The 19,648-nt window shown below is 41.8% G+C and overlaps 1 protein-coding gene across 1 annotated transcript in view; it reads left to right on the forward strand.

Annotated features, from left to right (window-relative positions):
- The window catches only part of BMP2K (BMP2 inducible kinase), a 254,314-nt gene that overhangs the window by 91,113 nt on the left and 143,553 nt on the right, over positions 1-19,648 (forward strand). The window contains exon 2 of the mRNA XM_040324981.1: positions 10,070-10,188. Within this exon, the coding sequence (XP_040180915.1) occupies positions 10,070-10,188 (119 nt within the window). The remainder of the gene's footprint in view (positions 1-10,069; positions 10,189-19,648) is intronic.

Here is a 19,648-nt window from a genome sequence, read left to right on the forward strand (position 1 = left end):
CACACCTTACATATTTATTCGTAAAACATTTTCCTTCTACTTCACAATTATGTGTCACTTTGTGTTGGTCTATCACATAAAATCCCAATAAAATACATTTACATTTTTCGGTTGTAACAAAATGTGGAAAATTTTAGGGGTATGAATACTTTTTCAGGGCACTGTATAGTACGTTTTAGGATTCATTTGTGAGAATTGCAAATTACAATCAAACTGAACAACTGTCAATGTTTTTAACATTTTTTTAGATCTACATTGAATTGAACTGAGAATTTTTAATAGGCAATTATGTTGGTGAATGTGTTACTCCCTAGAAATAGCAGCACTTTCTTACAAGTGTCTTTTGCAGGCTTACTGTATTGTATCCGTGTGTTGCTGTGTCTTGGAGAAAAAAGCTTTAGTAAACGAAGGGATCTGGTTCAGACCGGTTCTAGTGGTAACTTGCAGTCCGGTGCCTGAAACTGCTTATCCTAGCAGGAGCCTAGTAGTGGTTGCAGTTGTCTTCCAAGCCACGTCACGCTTACAATGACCTAATGTACAAATACTTTAGTACCTCTGTTATCTAGTCTTAACATATATCCATTAAATACTGAAGCTTTCCAAATTAGTTTGTTGGAACTAATGTTGACAAATTGTATGTAAAAAGCCTTGCTAGCTAATTTCAATTTTATTACATTTTTTTGTTTTTTCTTAGCGAATCTGTTTCTTATAATAAAACTCTGCTGTTGTCTGTGTTGTGTGAAGTACGGTACTTCTGAACATTTAGCTTAGCAACAGTGCTAGCAAATTATAAATGGCTCACAGACTGAAGTAAAGGCACCCATAGATACAGGAAAAATGTCATCTGCAAACAAAACATTAATAATAAAAGGAATATTCATTCAAATATTGGCACCACAAGCACACCAGGTGGTATTTCCTGATTTAAGTCACGTATTCACACAGCATACTTAATAAACATTATGAGATTTTCTTTGTGCATTCTACAAAAGATTGTTTAAGGCATGTGCTGTAATGAATGCATGTATACAGTATATACTGAGACCGCTGAAAAGTCAGAAAATCAGCTCAGGTTAGCGTAAAAGAGAAGGATGAACTTAAAAAAAACCTGAACATTATACGAGCCTAGGTGGATGCAGCATCGATCCAATGCCACATCTGCCCCCACTCCCTCTGCAGCGAGAACTGAGCGATCAAACACCGCTGATGGCTCAGTTCTCCTCCTCCGCTATGAGCAGAGAGCCAGGACTGTTAAGCCGCGTACACACGATCAGTCCATCCAATGAAAACGGTCTGAAGGACTGTTGTCATCGGTTAACCGATGAAGCTGACTGATGGTCAGTCGTGCCTACACACCATCGGTTAAAAAAACGATCGGGCCAGAACGCAGTGATGTAAAACACAACGACGTGCTAAAAAAAACGAAGTTCAATGCTTCCAAGCATGCGTCGACTTGATTCTGAGCATGCGTGGATTTTTAACCGATGGTTGTGCCTACTAACGATCGGTTTTGACCTATTGGTTAGGAATCCATCAGTTAAATTTAAAGCAAGTTGGCTTTTTTTTAAACCCATGGTTAAATAACCTATGGGGCCCACACACCATCGGTTTTGACCGATGAAAACGGTCCATCAGACCTTTTGTCCTCTGGTTAACCTATCGTGTGTACGAGGCCTAAGTCACCAGCTCTCTGCCCCTCCAGCGCTCACTGGAGCGCTCGGCTGTTGAGGGGGCGAAAGGGGCTGGCTCAAGCTCCTCAGATCCCTGAGTGGCTGAGCCAGGTGCCATTTCAGGGATCTTTCCGGAGCTTGGTCTGGCTGTGACGTCAGGCGATAGCTGACTTTAACCCACTGTTGGCTTAAAAAGAGTCACAAGAGTGCAGAACGAACTGCACTTCTGTGACCTACAGGAGTGTAGCCAAAATAGCTTTTGGCTATACTTCTCCTTTTTAAAGCTTTCTCAACCAGGGTTTCAAGGAACCCTAGGTAGGGTTCCTCCAGAGATTGCTAGGGATTCCTTGAGCTGTGGCTGATTGACCTTCTAGTTGATGGTACCTGCATCATTTTGGGTCCAGTGCCTTTTGGCAGAAATATCATTCTTACACCAGTGGTCTTTTTTGCTGTCTATAAGGGGGACATTCTGGGGGATAAATTATTTTCACTGAACCCAATGAATTGTTTTTTAGCAAGGATTCCCCAAGACCTGAAAATTATTTCAGAAGTTGAGAAACAGGTTTAACCTCCTGGGACCCGCGCTATAGTCAAATGACGGCCACAGCGCGGATCCCAAAATCCAAGTGGACGTCAATTGACGTCTGCCCCTTTGCGCGTTGCCCGCGCGCGCTCCAGAGCGTGCAGCGGGGAAACTCTGTGTTGGCCGTGTCCCTTGGACACAGCCAATTACAGATTGCCGCGAACGGCCAATCAGAGTGGCCGTTTGCGATGCGATCTGTGCGGCCAATGAGAGATGATCTCATATGTAAACATACGAGATCATCTCTCTTTGCCGTTTTACACAGAGACAGCGGTGCTCTGGAGAGGAGACCGATCTGTGTCCCTTGTACATAGGGACACAGATCGGTCACCCCCCCCAGTCACCCCCCCTCCACCTACAGTTAGAACACAATGCAGGGATACATTTAACCCCTTCCGCACCCCCTAGTGTTAACCCCTTCAATGCCAGTCACATTTATACTGTAATTAGTGCATATTTATAGCACTGATCGCCGTATAAATGTGAATGTGTCTGCCATAACGTCGCAGTCCCAATACAAATCGCAGATCGCCGCCATTTCTAGTAAAAAAAATAATAATTCTGTCCCCTATTTTGTAGGCGCTATAACTTTTGCGCAAACCAGTCGCTTATTGCGATTTTTTTTTTTTACCAAAAATATGTAGAAGAATACGTACCGGCCTAAACTGAGAAAAAAAAATGTGTTTTTTTTTTAATTGGGATATTTATTATAGCAACAAGTAAAAAATATTGTATTTTTTTCAAAATTGTCGCTCTTTTTTGTTTATAGCGCAAAAAATAAAAACCGCACAGGTGATCAAATACCACCAAAAGAAAGCTCTATTTGTGGGGAAAAAAGGACGTAAATTTTGTTTGGGAGCCACGTCGCAGGACCGCGCAATTGTTAGTTAAAGCGACGCAGTGCCGGAAGCTGAAATTTCACCTGGGCAGGAGGGGGGTATATGTGCCCAGTAAGCAAGTGGTTAATAAAGCTGGCTAAAGCCCGGTACACACGATTGGACTTTTGTCCGGCCAAAATCACATCGGAATTCAGACGGCGTAAAAGAGAACATATTCTCTAGCTAAACTCCGATGGAATCCATCGGAATTTCAGATGGAATTACTCCGATGGGGGGTACAGATGGAAATTCCGACCGTGTGTACGGGGCTTTAAAGGATAATAGTACGTGAATTTTATGAGCTACTCATTAATCAGTAGCTAGTTACTGGAGGAAAAGGGGGGCTTGAAAAGAGATCAAGAGGTGCAAGCAGGCACTTGAGGGTCCCTACTTTCCATTTATGTTGCCGTTTTACAATACAATAGAAAGATTCGCTTTAATGCCTCATGCACACAAGTGCATGAATTTACACAGGGTCTTGCTGGCAGAAAAATGGCAGCAAGATCCTGCATAAAAAGTGGTCCTTGGTGCATCTTAACATTACATGCCCTCATGTCTGTTTAAACTGAGATGCGTACGTTCAGCTTGTATAGGCCTACACTGTTACACATCCCCTCCGGGATTCACTTGGCAACACATTTGGCTACGTAACCTCCTCCACTGCCAGAAGAAGTTAGAAGTAGGGCTTCTTCTGATTGAATGCATTCAATGTTTGGCCGACAATTTTAGCTGAGTTTAACTGCCAGTCATAATGCAAAAATCCTGGTATACTAAAGCTACACTAATAACAAAAATAGCTCAGAATGTATCAGAAAAGACTGGTTGCATAGATACCATGCATGCCTGTCTTGTGAGGTGCAGATGGGGTGCATTACATCTGCTTAAGAAAGCAGATATCAACAGTATATCATGTGAATTATTAACCGCTTAAGGACCACCGCACGACTAAATACGTAGACAGAATGGCACAGGCAGGAAAATGGGCGTACCTGTGCGTCCCTTTAAATTTGCTGCCCAGCGGGCGCGGGCCTCCTGAGTGCAGCTGCGGGTCCCAGGCACTCGATGTTGACGGGCAGCCCGCAATTGCGGTCGGTGAGCGCAGAACAGGGGAATACCTTTGTAAACAAGGTATTCCCCCATTCTGCCTAGTGACACTGTCACTGATGATCGTTCCCCGTGATTGGGAACTGTCAGTGGCGTGTCACGTGTAGCCATGCCCCCTAACCGTAAGAATCACTCCCTAGGAAACACTTAACCCCTGCAGCGCCACCTAGTGGTTAACCCCTTCACTGCCAGTGTCATTTTTACAGTAATCGGTGCATTTTGCTGGCACTGATCGCTGTAAAAATGACAATGGTCCCAAAATGGTGTCAAGTGTCCAATGTGTCCGCCATAATGTCGCAGTCACGATAAAAATCGCTGTTTGCCGCCATAACTAGTAAAAAAAAAAAGAATATTAATAAAAATGCCATAAAACTACCCCCTATTTTGTAGAAGCTATAACTTTTGCGCAAATCAATCAATAAACCCTTTTTGTGATATTTTTCTTTATTTTTTTTTACCAAAAATAGGTAGAAGAATACGTATCGGCCTAAACTGAGGAAACTATTTTTTTTTATATATATTTTTGGGGGATAATTATTATAGCAAAAAGTAAAAGATCTTGCATTTTTTTTTTCAAAATTGTCGCTCTTTTTTTGTTTTATAGCACAAAAAATAAAAACCGCAGAGGTGATCAAATACCACCAAAAGAAAGCTCTATTTGTGGGGAAAAAAGGGACGTAAATTTTGGTTGGGAGCCACGACCGCGCAATTGTCAGTTAAAGCGACGCAGTGCCGAATCGCAAAAAGTGGCCTGGTCTTTGACCACCAAAATGGTCCGGGGCTGAAGTGGTTAAATGGTAATTTACCATTAATTTAAAAATGGCTGCCATATATATGATTGCCATTTATATCATATATATGGTGCCTATTTGAAATTGAAATCAAGGTTTGGTCATCCGCTTCATAGGTATGGTGGCTATTTTAAATGGAAAGTGAGGCTTGATCGGGCTGGCTGTTTCCTCTTGTTTGGACTACATATAAGGCATGTTGACGAGCGTGACCCCCATGCCCCCGATGACATCAAAACTGACATGCATAGGGCGGAGTTCATGCTTGTGACGTCACCATTCATGCTGAAACCACAAAGTAGTTGGATTGGCTCCCGAGACTGATATTTTTGTACACATGCTAGATTTTATCACTACTATTGTGAGTTACTAGTGTTTGTTTGCTTTTAATAAGTACAATATACAATATACAGTTTTACCCTATGTGGATACCTTTTTGACTCATTTTTTATGCATGTCACGATGGAGCAACTCCCACCATTAGTTGTGATATTGCTCTAACCAAAGAGGAAGAAAGGAGTACACAATTTGCATCTCAAGTGATATTTATTCACACAGTGCTTTTTACTCTTTGAATTAAGAGTCCATTATTTATGGTTATTTTGGTGGATGCCCACTTGAGTGCTTCACATGTAGGCTCGTCATTTATATCCACTTGTTGGGAGTTTGTATACAGTGGAGTTTTCACATTTGATACTATTTATGAGTTGTTATAACAGACTGCTCATCACATGGGACTTACTTTTTTTGACACATTTGATTTGTTCTTCAATTGTTGTCACCTTGTATTTTTATTTGATAGCGCGGCAAACCTTATTTTGCCCGTTATTTACAAATTCTATCCAATTTTTTTATTTTATTTTGCCAGCCGTTTGATCTACCAGCGCAATTATTTTATATTATAGTTCCCTGGCTGTATCTGACTTCAAAAATCTGGCAAATGTTATTGGAGTAACTTCTAACTTGAAATACTGTGTTGATGCAAGAGTGAGCAAGTTTCTTGGTTTAATAGCCGGTATGATCTGGATGCGCAGTGTACACAATCACTCCCGTTATCCAATCAGAGGCTGCGCTCACCGTTGCTGGAATAGAGGAAGAGAGAACACCTGCCAAAAACCTTTTTGCATTTGTGTTCTCAAAAAGTAAAACAAACTGGTATAGACCTGGGATGCAAGATGTATTAACGTTTACTATACTTGCACGAGTGGGTACCTTCTTGAGTTTTATATTAATAAACTAAATGATGATCGGGATCCCTTTGGCTAATGTGCGCGTGGTTCTCTATACAGAAAGTGATGAAAATTACATTTATATTAAAATGACTTCAATAAAATATAATTAATTGGCTTATTTGTCTTGTGATTTCTGGTCTGCAGTAAACCATTCTGCTATCCTAGAATCGGTAAGATCAGTATACCGTCATGTCCTTTGACAAGCACGCAAATAATGTGTGCTGTCTGATAGATGTGCTTTGAAGCCGGTAGAGACAGTTGTAGCATGTTTGTGAGCAATAAAGCATACCGATCTTTAATCACATGCTTACTTTCTACTGAATAGAAGTTCTTGTGTGGAGTTGAAGGGTGGCTCTTTGTTGATAAGTAACGCCATTTCTCTTGTGGATAAGCCAGCTAACTGATGTCTGTTGGGCCGGTACTGTTTTTCGATAAGAAGCAGATTCAACATGTTTTTATTTCAGAAGTACAACATTAAAGTTTGATGAAGTTACAGCAGAACGCCAGTCAGCAGTCACTAGAGCTAGCATGCAACCAGTAGAAGAGGTCTGTAGTGTCCTAACCAGTTCATCTTAAAGAGGAACTGCAGTCTGCTCATGAAATTTGTAATAAAAACCTCTTTGCCATTCTGAAGCTTCCCTCCAACCACTTAGCATATTATTTTATGTATACTGTGATTCTGTACTTGCCAAATATGCTGCAGAAATCTCTCTCCACTAAATCTGGCTGCAGCCATTTTAACTGTGGGCTTCTGAAGCTGCTGCCTGTTCACTTCCTGGATTTACACAGACACACAGACACATGCACACAGACATATATATATATACACAGACAGACACACTCGCACCTCTGGTTGCCTGCATCTTTCTCCTCTGTGGATGAATACACATGGATTTCTGCAGTCTCCTGTTATCTCCTCCCTCATCTAGCTTTGCAGCTCATATTTGGCCCTCCTATGACTCACCCCCCCCCCCTCTTGCTGGCAAACTCTGACACTGATAAGGCAATGTTGCCTGAATACAGAGTCTTTAAAGGTGGGAAAACGCCCGCTGACCCATCCTGCGACTAAAGGATCAAGCGGCAGGTTCCCCGAAAGGCCCGACTGGCCACCTTGTAACCCCGCTCTCAGGAACGCCTGGAGATGCACCCGAGATCCCTTTCGAATGGAATGTCTATCACGTCCGACTTCTGGAACTGTGGCAGGATCAGCACACCAAACTCTGCGGGTAACAGCAGCCCCTCAGATCACGTCTCTCTCTGCCTCGTGGAGAACTCCCCTTGGCCTTCCAAAATAAAGTCCTTAGCCAGCCCTCTGGGATTTGTAGTCTTGCCCCTTTAAGAGTCAGGTCTTACCCCTTTAAGAGTCAGGTCGCTCTGTGCTGGGACTTCATGTCCCATGATGCTCTGCTGCTACTGCCTCTCATTGGCTCTCTCCCTGCCAAAAGGGTCTCAGGGGAGAGATTAGAGCAGGTGAATGCCTGTGTGTGTAAGAGGAGAGGGAGGGAGGAATCCCCCTCAAGGATGCTGACAGGCACGTTTCTCCCTTTCTGCCTGTGTGTGTGTGTGTGCTAGATTCGGTGGCGGACAGCTTGGCAAGGTAACCGCTACACAAGTATAACATGTTTGTTATTTTTTTTTTTCCACTTACTTTAAATACAGGGCAAAGGGCAGACACGATGGAGCATGTGGTCTTTTTTTTCTTGTTTTTGTGTTTTTATTCACACTGTAGGTCTCAAATATTTATTATAATTTTGTCATTGTTTTATTGTTTGCAGTGTGTATGCTTTAAAGGCGTTGACCATCTTTGGCTAAAAGCAGACAGTCAATTCTGTATTTATCTGTGTAACTGTAGCTTCAGTCTTAAATTTTTTTTATTTTACTAGCTAGTAAGTAACCTCTGAAATAGCTTTCCATCTATTCCATTATATTGGTATTTTCAAGTGCTCATTGTGCTTGATAGACTGTTCTGCACTATTTATAGAGAATCTCATGTTTCCTAAAAAGGCCTTTAAAGATTCAGCATTGTCTGAGCTGACAGTAGATTTTCAGAAATTTTGAAAGTTGAAAAATAGCAAATAAGTTATGAATCAACTTGGTGGGACCAAATTACTGTAGGGGATCTTATCGTCCTATTATCACTAAAAAAAGATTGAATTCCAGGCTTTGGAGTGTTAAAGGTGGTTACACTGGACCAGCTTTGACCAGTTTAAATATGTTTATATACCTTACCTGATCCGTGCTGCTTGAGGCTGGAAATCTCTGAAGTAAACAATGCTACTCCAGTGATCTCCGCTTTCTGTGTCGTGCACAGAGTGGCTACTCTTTTGTATTGTTAACACAGAAGGATGGTCACGTTAGCACGATGCCGTTCGGAGAATGCTTTGCATTCATTCATCTAATGCAAATTGGATGATGTGGAGAGGCAGGGTGGTGGCAACAGGCTGTCCACCTCATCCAGTCAGAGCCCACTTTAAGTTCATTCAGAAAATGCAGAGCTTCTGCTGCTATCAGTCAGATCCTGTGGCAGGGACGGTGCCGAGATGCTCTATATGTGCCAATGGCAGACATCGTGGCTCAGGATCAAGTCAGCAGGCGTGCTACAATAGCAAATGGCTTCTTAGGATGGCACACCAAAAAAGGGGCCAGTAGTGCCAGTGAGAGACCTCAGAAGTGGAGAATTAGTGGCAATTCTATTGCATGGAGCAGGTAAGTATAACATGTTTGTTATTAAAAAAAAAAAGACTTTACAATTTTTTTTTTTTTTTTTACTATTCTTTTTCGATTTATGAGCATAATGGATTAATAATGGTGTATAGTGGTATAGGGCTTGACAAATTTGCTTGGAATCTAGGAGCCAGCTTAAAAAGTTATGAGCCAGGAACGCTCCCCATCCCGCCGAGCTTGCGCGCAGAACGCATACGCGAGTAGCGCTCGCATATGAAAGCGGTGTTCAAACCACACATGTGAGGTATCGCCACGATTGGTAGAGCGAGAGCAATAATTCTAGCCATAGACCTCCTGTGTAACTCAAAACATGCAACCTGTGGATTTTTTTAAACGTCGCCTATGGAGATTTTAAAGGGTAAAAGTTTGTCGCCATTCCACGAGCGGACGCAATTTTGAAGTGTGACATGTTGGGTATCAATTTACTCTGCTTAACATTATCTTTCACAATATAAAAACAAATTGGGCTAACTTTACTGGTATCTTATTTTTTAATAAAAAAAATAGTATTTTTTCCCAAAAAAGTGCGCTTGTAAGACCGCTGCGCAAATACGGTGTGACAAAGTATTGCAACGACCGCCATTTTATTCTCTAGCGTGTTAGAATAAAAAATATATATAATGTTTGAGGGTTCTAATTAGAGGGAAGGAGATGGCAGTGAAAACAGACAGGGGAAGCTCCTTTAGCACTGCTGGTTGTCTTGTCATTGCAACGGCCACCACAAGATGGTGCCAGATCACAGAAGGAAGCATAGGCCTGCAGAAGGCCGCAAAGCCGCGGCCTCAATTACCGGGCAACGCGATCGCGCAGCGGGGGAGGTGGGGGTGCACGAAGACACGGGATACCCCAGCTGTGCCGCCCCAGGCGCCAGGTCGCTAATTCTAGTCGCAATTGCGACCTGGTGCCCGGGGTTTGTCGAACCCTGGTTTAATGATATATAATGGCCAGGATGAATCATGGAAATAATTTATGGTTCTTTTACAAAATGTGTTTGGTTGTGAAAAATGTATCAAATGTTTCTTGTACCGACTCATTAAAATCTGTTGTCTTAATGGGAAGATTATTTGAATGGTATTTTTGTTCTCTTCAGGAGGCTTTTCTACGGTGTTCTTGGTTCGCACTCATGGGGGGCTTCGTTGTGCTCTGAAGAGAATGTACGTCAACAATGTGCCTGACCTTAATGTTTGCAAGAGAGAAATAACTATTATGGTAAGTAAAATACATATTTTTAAAAAAAAAAATGTATAACATACAATGTGTGCTGAGTTTTGTGTTTAAAATGGATGTAAACTTAATCGCTGCATATAAACCTTGATATGTTAAGGTGTTCCAAAGTACCTTTCTAGATTTTTTTTTTTTCTTTTTTTATAAACAAAGACTTTAATTAAAATGTATTAATGGAATTAATGTGATTCTAACATGAAGACGGGTCTTCTATAGGCACCACATTTTCTCCCTGCTCCTAAATGCTATTGTGCATTGCCAACCTGTAATCTGCACTTCTGATTGAGACTATAAGTGGCCAAGCTGGCATTCATTGCAGAGGCATGTACCACTATTATCATGCCGCATACACACGATCATTTTTCGTCATGAAAAAAACCGTAGTTTTTCAGCATGTCCAAAAAACGACGTTTTTCCAACTTCATCATTAAAAACGACGTTGCCCACACACCATGGTTTTAAAAAAATGATGAGCAAAGCGCGGTGACGTACAACACGTATGACGGCACTCTAAAGGGGAAGTTCTATTCACCTTTGGACTGCTTTAGCTGGTTCCGTGTTAGTAGAAGACGATTCGCTATTTCTTGTCTGTTACAGCGTGATGAATGTGCTTACTCCATTATGAACGGTAGTTTTACCAGAACGAGCACTCCCGTCTCATAACTTGCTTCTGAGCATGCGCGGGTTTAAAACGTCGTTTTAGCCCACACGCAATCATTTTTTACAACCCGAAAAACGACATTTTTTAAAACGACGTTAAAAAATACAGCATGTTCGAATTTTTTTTTGTCGTTTTTCAGAAGACGAAAAACTATGTGAAGCCCACACACGATCATTTTAAATGACGTTTTTTAAAAACTTTGTTTTTTTCCATGACGAAAAATAATCGTGTACACGGCATTACTGTCAGAAATCCCTCCCACTTAACTGAATATAAATTGGCAGTGCCCTACAAAAATTCTGGAAGAGATTGGCAGTACTAAGATACAGAAAGGGTACAAAAAACTATCTCTGAACAGCAGTAATTGTTACTTGTTACTAGAGTGGTAATTGTTTCACTGTGCCTTGGTAAATTTAATGCCAACCTGTTAGGGCTTACATGTACCTTCAATGTGTTTGGTATAATATACATTTTTATCTTGTTTATTCATATGGTAAATTCTCAAATTTCATCTTCTAAAAGTTTATTTAGGGATGCCTTTTCCAAAGCATTGTGGGATTACTTTTCATGATTTGTAACCCTATAACTGCTCACCTTCTGCAAAAATTGCTCATTCGTAAAGGGTAGTTGAGTGGATTTTTGGGTCCTGTTTTTGGTTGCCTTTGCGTTATCTGTGCTGTTAGATTTTGCACTTTGTAGGACTTGACAGGTTCTGTCTGACCTTAATAGCTTAAAATCCAGGGCCAAGAGGAGCTTATTCTGTGGGCTCTCAGATGAATGTTTATGCCTGCTGGGTTAAAAAACCTTTGCCATAATTAACCACATTTGGAGAATCACTGCATAGGTAAATCATCGTGCCTGCTAAGCCCCATAACCTCGATACTTTAAAGTGATTGTAAATTATTTTTCTTTTTTTTTTTTGTCATGCTTTCTTGCTTTGTGTAATGGTTTTGCACAGAGCAGCCCAGATCCTCCTCTTCTCAGGTCCCTCTTCTGTACTCCTGGGCCCTCCCTCCTATTGAGTGCCCCCACAGCAAACAGCTTGCTATGGGGGCACCCGAGCCAAGCCACAGCTCCCTGTGTCCATTCAGACACAAAGCCGTTGCCCGGCCCCTCCCCTTTCTCTCCTCATTGGCTGACTGACTTTGACGGCAATGGGAGCCAATGGCGCAGCACTGCTGTCTCAGCCAATGAGGAGGGTAGTCCTGGCCAGCCGAGTGTCTTGTGTAACATCGCTGGATCTAGAGGGACCTCAGGTAGGTATTAGAGGGGCTAATGCAGGCTGCTGCACACAGAAGGCTTTTTATCTTCATGCATAGAATGTATGAAGATTAAAAAACCTTCTACCTTTACAACCACTTTAAGCCTAGTACACACAGGTCAAATGGTGGGGGCGGCATCGGCCGATTCAATAAAAAATGTCCAACATTTGGACCGTGTGTATGGCAGCCGGTCATGACCGGAAAAGGGTCTGCCGACTGGCTCCCGATCAGTGCTCCCAGCCAATGGAGTTTTCTGACGGGAGGGCCGTCCCCCTGTCAAGACACAATAACAAAGCAGAAGAGATTGCTGAACTAACATTGGATAGTTAGTATAGCGACTCCAACCTGAGCTGTCAGTTTTTTTTTTTTTTTGGGGGGTTGAACGAAAAGAAAAAAAATATTGTAGTGTGTAGGAGGCCTTAATCTGGTTTAGTTGTTTGCTTTTTTTAGGTGTGGCCAAGCTGTGTTTTATACCATGCTTCTCTTATCTAATACAATTTGATAAATTGCTGCTGTGCAAAGTGCAGATTATCCTTACAATTAATGTAATTTCCATAAACGCTCTTAGATAGCAAGCCCTTCCCCTGTTTGCATTAATAAAATGTATGTATTGCTTTCTAGTGTTTCCAGTTCCATTTTCAGGGAACGTGAGTCCTCCTAGAGGTAAAAAGTGTTTTATTTTTTTGTTCTAGATTAAATATCTATAAGCAGGCCATAGGTGCTATGATTTTCTTTCCTGCAACCACGGTCAGTCAATGTTTGATGGGGGAATCCCTCCCCCGAAGCTATTGTGTCCCTGCCGGGAGAACTCAGTGGTTTATTGCTAGCGGCTATAGCCCTTGGCAATAAGCGCATTCTGAAAATCTGACATACTGGTTGTACCTAATTTAATTGATAGATTGACTTGGGTACAATTAGTCTGCTCATAGATCGGCAGGTCCCTGCTGAACTGACTGAGATTTGAACCATCTATGGCAAGTTTTATAATGCGATTAGGGGCATGAAAATTGACAGAGGATACTGGTGTGGGCCTTTTTTTTGCGTTCCTTCATTCTGATAGAAACTGTTCTGAAAGAAAGCATGATCAGTATTTTTAGGAGCAGGTAGAGCGCCTTCAGGATGGCTTGGAACAGAACCAGGAACTATAGTGGAGATATACACTCACCGGACACTAATCAGCCAATCACATGGCAGGAACTCAATGCATTTAGGCATCTAGATGTGGTGAAGATGACTTGCTGAAGTTCAACCCGAGCATCAGAATGGGGATGAAAGGGGATTTAAGTGGCTTTGAACATGGTATGGTTGTTGGTGCCAGATTGACTGGTCTGAGTATTTCAAAAGCTGCTGATCTACTGGGATTTTCACACACAACCATCTCTAGGGTTTACAGAGAATGTTCTGGAAAAGGGAAAATTTCCAGTGAGCGGCAGTTGTGTTGATGAAAATGCCTTGTTGATGTCAGAGGAGAATGTGCAGACTCAAGTTGAGATATGAGTTTGAGATGATATAAAGGCAACAGTAAGTGAAATAACCACCTGTTCTAACCAAGGTATGCAGAATACCATCTCTGAATGCACAACACATCAAATCTTAAAGCAAGCAGATGGGCTACAGCAACAGAAGACCACACCGGGTGCCACTCCTGCCAGCTAAGAACAGGAAACTGAGGCTACAGTTCACACGGGCTCACCAAAATTGGACAGCAGAAGATTGGAAACATGTTGCCTGCTCTGAGGGGGTCTCAATTTCAGCTGTGACATTCAGATTGTAGGAATAAAATGTTAGCCTCTTAAAAGAAAGCGCATAGTATTGTTAACTAATAGTACCAGCATCCAAAAAGTTAGTATTGAATAGCGATAGGGCTTTCTGGTCTTTATGGTTTCGGGACCTTAAAGACCGATCTCTATTCAGATGGTAGGGTCAGAATTTGCCATAAAAAAAACATGAAAACATGGATCCATCCTGCCTTGTATTAACAATTCAGGCTGGTTGTGTAATGGTGTAGGGATATTTTCTTGGCACACTTTGGACCCCGTAGTACCAAATGAGCATTGCTTAAATGCCACGGCCTACCTGAGTATTGTTGCCGACCATGTCCATTCCTTTATGACACTGTACCCATCTTCTGATGGCTCCTTCCAGCAGGATAATGAACCATGGCACAAAGCTCAAATCACCTCACACTGGTTTCTTGAACATGACAATGAGGTCACTGTACTCCAATGGCCTCCACAGTCACCAGATCTCAATCCAATAGAGCACTTTTGGGATGTGGTGGATCTGCAGCAACTGTGTGATGATATCATGTCACTATGGACCAAAATCTGAGGAATGTTTCCAACACCTTGTTGAATCTAAGCCATGAAGAATGAAGGCAGTTCTGAAGGAAAAAGGGGGTCCAACCCGGAACCAGCAAAGTGTACCTAATAAAGTGTCCATGGAGTGTAATTTGTCCCTGAACATGCCCTCATTTTTTAATATAAGCAATTCATTTTTTCTTTTTTTCAATCTGTTTTTCTGACCCCTTCCAAACTAGGAACCTCTTTACCATGAACACTGCTGTTGTTATCACTTTAAAGACATAAGCCTCTTAGACGTTATCATCAGTGCACCATCACACTTTAAAGGACATTTAAAAATAGTATACTTTTTTTTTTTTTTATTGCAGTACAGAATAAATAAAATTGTATGAATTATTTATCTATGATACAGTATTCTGATCGAAAGTATTTGAAGGACTTTATCTGTGAGAGGTCGGTATTATTATAGAGCTGTTTTGTGCAGTAGTTAACCACTTAAGCCCCGGACCAATATGCTGGCTAAAGACCCAAGGGGTTTTTACAGTTCGGGACTGCGTCGCTTTAACAGACAATTGCGCGGTCGTGCGACGTGGCTCCCAAACAAAATTGGCGTCCTTTTTTCCCCACAAATAGAGCTTTCTTTTGGTGGTATTTGATCACCTCTGCGGTTTTTATTTTTTGCGCTATAAACAAAAATAGAGCGACAATTTAAAAAAAAATTCAATATTTTTTACTTTTTGCTGTAATAAATATCCCCCAAAAACATATATAAAAAAAATTTTTTTCCTCAGTTTAGGCCGATACGTATTCTTCTACCTATTTTTGGTAAAAAAAATCGCAATAATCGTTTATCAGTTGGTTTGCGCAAAATTTATAGCGTTTACAAAATAGGTGATGGTTTTTTTGCATTTTAATTTTTTTTATTTTTTTTACTAGTAATGGCGGCGATCAGCGATTTTTTTCGTGACTGCGACATTATGGCGGACACTTCGGACAATTTTGACACATTTTTGGGACCATTGTCATTTTCACAGCAAAAAATGCATTTAAATTGCATTCTTTATTGTGAAAATGACAGTTGCAGTTTGGGAGTTTAACCCAAGGGGGCGCTGTAACATTTAGGGATCACCTAGTGTGTGTTTACTAGTGTAGGGGGGTGTGGCTGTAGGACTGACACCATCGATCGAGTCTTCCCTATATAAGGGATCACTCGATCGATGCGCCGCCACAGTGAAGCACGGGGAAGCCGTGTTTACACACGGCTCTCCCCGTTCTTCAGCTCCGGGGAGCGATCGCGACGGAGCGGCTAAAAACAAATAGCCGCGCCGTCGTCCCGGATCGCTCCCCGAGCGGACCCGACCTCCGCATGTACCGGGGGGGGGGGGTCCCGATCGGACCCCCCACCCACGTCTAGCAGAGGACGTACAGGTACGTGGATGTGCCTGTCCATGCCATTCTGCCGACGTAAATGTACATGAGGAGGTCGGGAAGTGGTTAATTGAAATCCATTGCCCTCAGTTGTAGGGTGTCCAAAAATATGTCTCGATATAAAACGGAGAAATATATTTTGTATAATTTTACCTGCTTGAAAGCCACAAGTGTGTCGGTAGATTATGGTTCACTGTGACATCTTGTGTCACTTTTTTTTTATTTAGGTAAATATGAATTTTTGAAAATATTTTGTAGCATTAATAACAGAAATAAATAGGTAAACCGGTATGCATCTTTCCCCCAGGAACACCTTCTTGGTACTGTCACCCATTCTAGATCCCTTCCCCTCAATTTTACAGAATAAATAACCTCACACAGTTATTAACATTACATTTACATGGTAGTCTAGTGTAAATGGACAGCAGAGTCCAGCTGTTTATACAGCAGAGCAGGCTGTGTCTGTGTCCGCTATGAAGAAAGATGTGTCATTTGCCTGCTCTGCTCTGATCAGCATGCTAAAGTAATATTAGCAAGCCCCAACACACTATATTACCCATTTTTTTCTCAGATAGAAATATAAGGCTGTGTTGAGTAAATTGATACCAAACATGTCAAAGCGGAGTTCCAGTCTTTTTTTTTTTTTTTAAGTAAAAGTGAGCAGCTACAAAAAAGTGTAGCTGCAGACTTTTAATAAACAGACACTTACCAGTTCCACAGTCCAGCGATGCGCCTGCCCGGAGCGTCGCTCCTCTACTCCTCCTCTCTGCAGGCGCCTCCATTGCCACTCTGGGCAGCCGACCGTGGCAGCTTTCGGCTTCATGGCCGGGCACGCACTGCACATTCGCGAGTCGCGCTGCACCATCGGAGTGGACAGGCAATCTTCTGGGACCTGTCACATGTCCCAGAAGATTGCCTAGAGGGAGGGGCCACCTAGGTGGAGAGAAGGAGTCGCCTAGGCGGCCCGTACACTGAAGGAGGAAGTGAGACAGGAAGTCCCACTCCTAACAAAGCCCCCACAAAGCGCATGTTCCACTTTTGGCTGGAACTCCGCTTTTAAAGCCGAGTTCCAGTCATTTTTTGGGGGTTTAGTAAAAGTCAGCAGCTACAGAAAGTGTAGCTGCTGACTTTTAATAAACACACACTCAAATGTCCCACGATGCAGCGGTGCATTGAGCTCAGCTGTGTTCTCCCCATGTTCTCCCTCAGCGGTGCTGGCATCTTTACAATAGGCACATGGCTGTGACCATTTGCGGCTTCAAAGTCTGGTGCCCAATGCGCATGTGGGAGCGATGCTACGCTCTGGGACCAGTCCCAAAGTCTTCTAGGCCCTGTTATGTCCCAGAAGACTTCAGAAGGGATCGATTAAGGCGACCGGAACGGAAGTGGAAACAGCTTCCTGTCAAAATCGAGCACCTTCTCTGCCCCTCCTCCCCAAAAGCTCAGTTTCAAACAGGAGGCGGGGAGAAGGCCTTAAAACGGGAGTTCCACTTTTGGGTGGAACTCCGCTTCAAGCTTTAAAATTGTGTGCACCCGTGAAATGGTGAAGAACTGTTACCCAAAAATGTCTATAAACTATTTTTTAAAAGACTTTGCAGGACATCAGTTTGAAGGTAAATAATGGGCCTTGAATTGCTGTCCTCACTTCAGGGTGTGCAGCAATGTCTAAAATGTCCAGCCCAAACACATTTTCTTGCTTATTGCTTTAGTGTGCCTTTCATTTTATTTAATTTTTTTACCTTGACTCTATTGCTATCACATAGGGGGCTGAAACTGGATAGGAAAGAAAATCCAGTCTTGTAATATCACAGGTTCTTTTTGCCTCCCTTTCACTCCACTGGTGGGTGAATCCTAAATGCTGTACCATGTAATGATGTGGTCTTCAGCATTCTCCTATGAGCCCAGGATGCCCTGGGCTCATGGATTGTGGGGTGGATGACTCTGGCCATCCATCAGTCTGGAAGCATTGCTGGATCCGTCGGTCTGTCTTCAGGGGACGGTACTGGAGATCGGGTTAATACTAGCTGAAGCTCCCCCCCCCTTTTTTTTTTAATAGATGCCTGTGAATGTTTGCCTATTTGCTTAAAACTGGACTTCAGCTTTAAGTTTGCATAGCTCTTTAAAAGTCCTGGTTTATGTCTATTTGTTTTTCACAGGTGTGTCCAGTGAACCTTTGAAATGGTATATAATCAGTTTGTTGGCAGTATTATCTTCAGTTAGTATGTGTGGAATGCAGTCACAGTGACCAACAAAGTTTAATAGTGGTAACTGCAGTGTTAGCACATATTTTCTTAAAATGTCCTCCCTAGCCAACAGGAAACTGTAAAATCCGTGTGACCATGTACATGTCATTAGGTCACCCTGGATTGTATAAAACACACATGGTATTCATTAAAGCATTTCCTCTATCAATTACATTTTATTTAGGTTATTTCTTATGACCAGTCCATACACATACAAACTTTTTTTGTGTGTAATTTTCAGAGTGGTTTATGTTATGAGATTTTGAAATCCTGTAGAGAAAAATGTAAAAACCTCCTCCTTAACCAGTTGATGTAAACTGGGTTCAACTCTTGTTTAAGTTTAATGTCTAATGCCGCGTACACACCATCACTTTATGTGATGAAAAAAAACGACGTTTTAAATCATGAAATAAAGCAACGTTTTTGAAACTTCATTTTCAAAAACGACGTTGCCTACACACCATCGTTTTTTCAAAATGCTCTAGCAAAGCGCGGTTACGTTCAGCACTCTTTTTTCCATTGAAGCTAGCTTCATAACTTGCTTCTGAGCATGTGCGGGTTTAAAAATGTTGTTTTAAACGTTGTTTTGCCCACAAACTATCATTTTAATTGACACAAAAAACGACGTTTTGAAAAACGACACAAAAAATTGAAGCATGCTTCAATTTTTTTTTGTCGTTTTTCACAAGACATAAAATGACGTTTTCCCCCACACACGGTCATTTTAATTGACGTTTTTCAAAACGTCGTTTTTTTTTTCATCACATAAAGTGATGGTGTGTACGCGGCATTAGCTCATGTCAAAACGCAGCAGTGTGAACCAAGGCGAGTTTTACCTCCTAATATCCTAAACTAAACCTGTTGTCATTTTCTATGAAGCCCACTCCTAAAAAAAATAAAAAATCACATGTGACACATAAACATGCACATCTGTGTGTGCAAAAGAGAAGTAAAAAAGTGTGTTGAATATAATAATAAACCTTGATTACAAATGACTATCTATGTAGATGTAAACCTAGTCTGCGACTGAAAGAGTAACAAGCAAGGCACGCATACCTTTTGCTTTTTGTTCCGTATTTCTGACAACGTATGTAATACTACTGTAGATATATATATATAAAAAAAAACGTGGGTGATTCCCCAAGAACAATTGAAGCATCTGGTTGTATGATGGATATTGGTCGGATTTGCACTTGTTTTGTATATGTTTACATACAGTTCTGTCCCCGCCTTATACCATACCAGACTATAGAATACAGGGCTTGACAAATTTACTTTGAATCTAGGAGCCAGCTAAAAAAGTTAGATATGTAACGTGTATCGCAATTAACTTTCTCATGCGTATGAGCCCCGAAAAAGTGTGTTTTTTTTTATTTGTGCATATGTGTGGGGGTGGGGGTGTGGGCTCAAAAGTTTTTTTCATGACATAGGGGACAGAATTTCTGGGTGATAGGTTCTCTTTAATGAGACATGCAGGGTCTAAAATACTCTGCGTGTCTGTCTCCTCTGTGCTCCACTAAATGTAATGCAGTACAGATCGGGGGAAAC

The sequence above is a fragment of the Rana temporaria genome, chromosome 1, assembly GCF_905171775.1.
Source record: "Rana temporaria chromosome 1, aRanTem1.1, whole genome shotgun sequence".
NCBI lineage: Eukaryota > Metazoa > Chordata > Amphibia > Anura > Ranidae > Rana > Rana temporaria.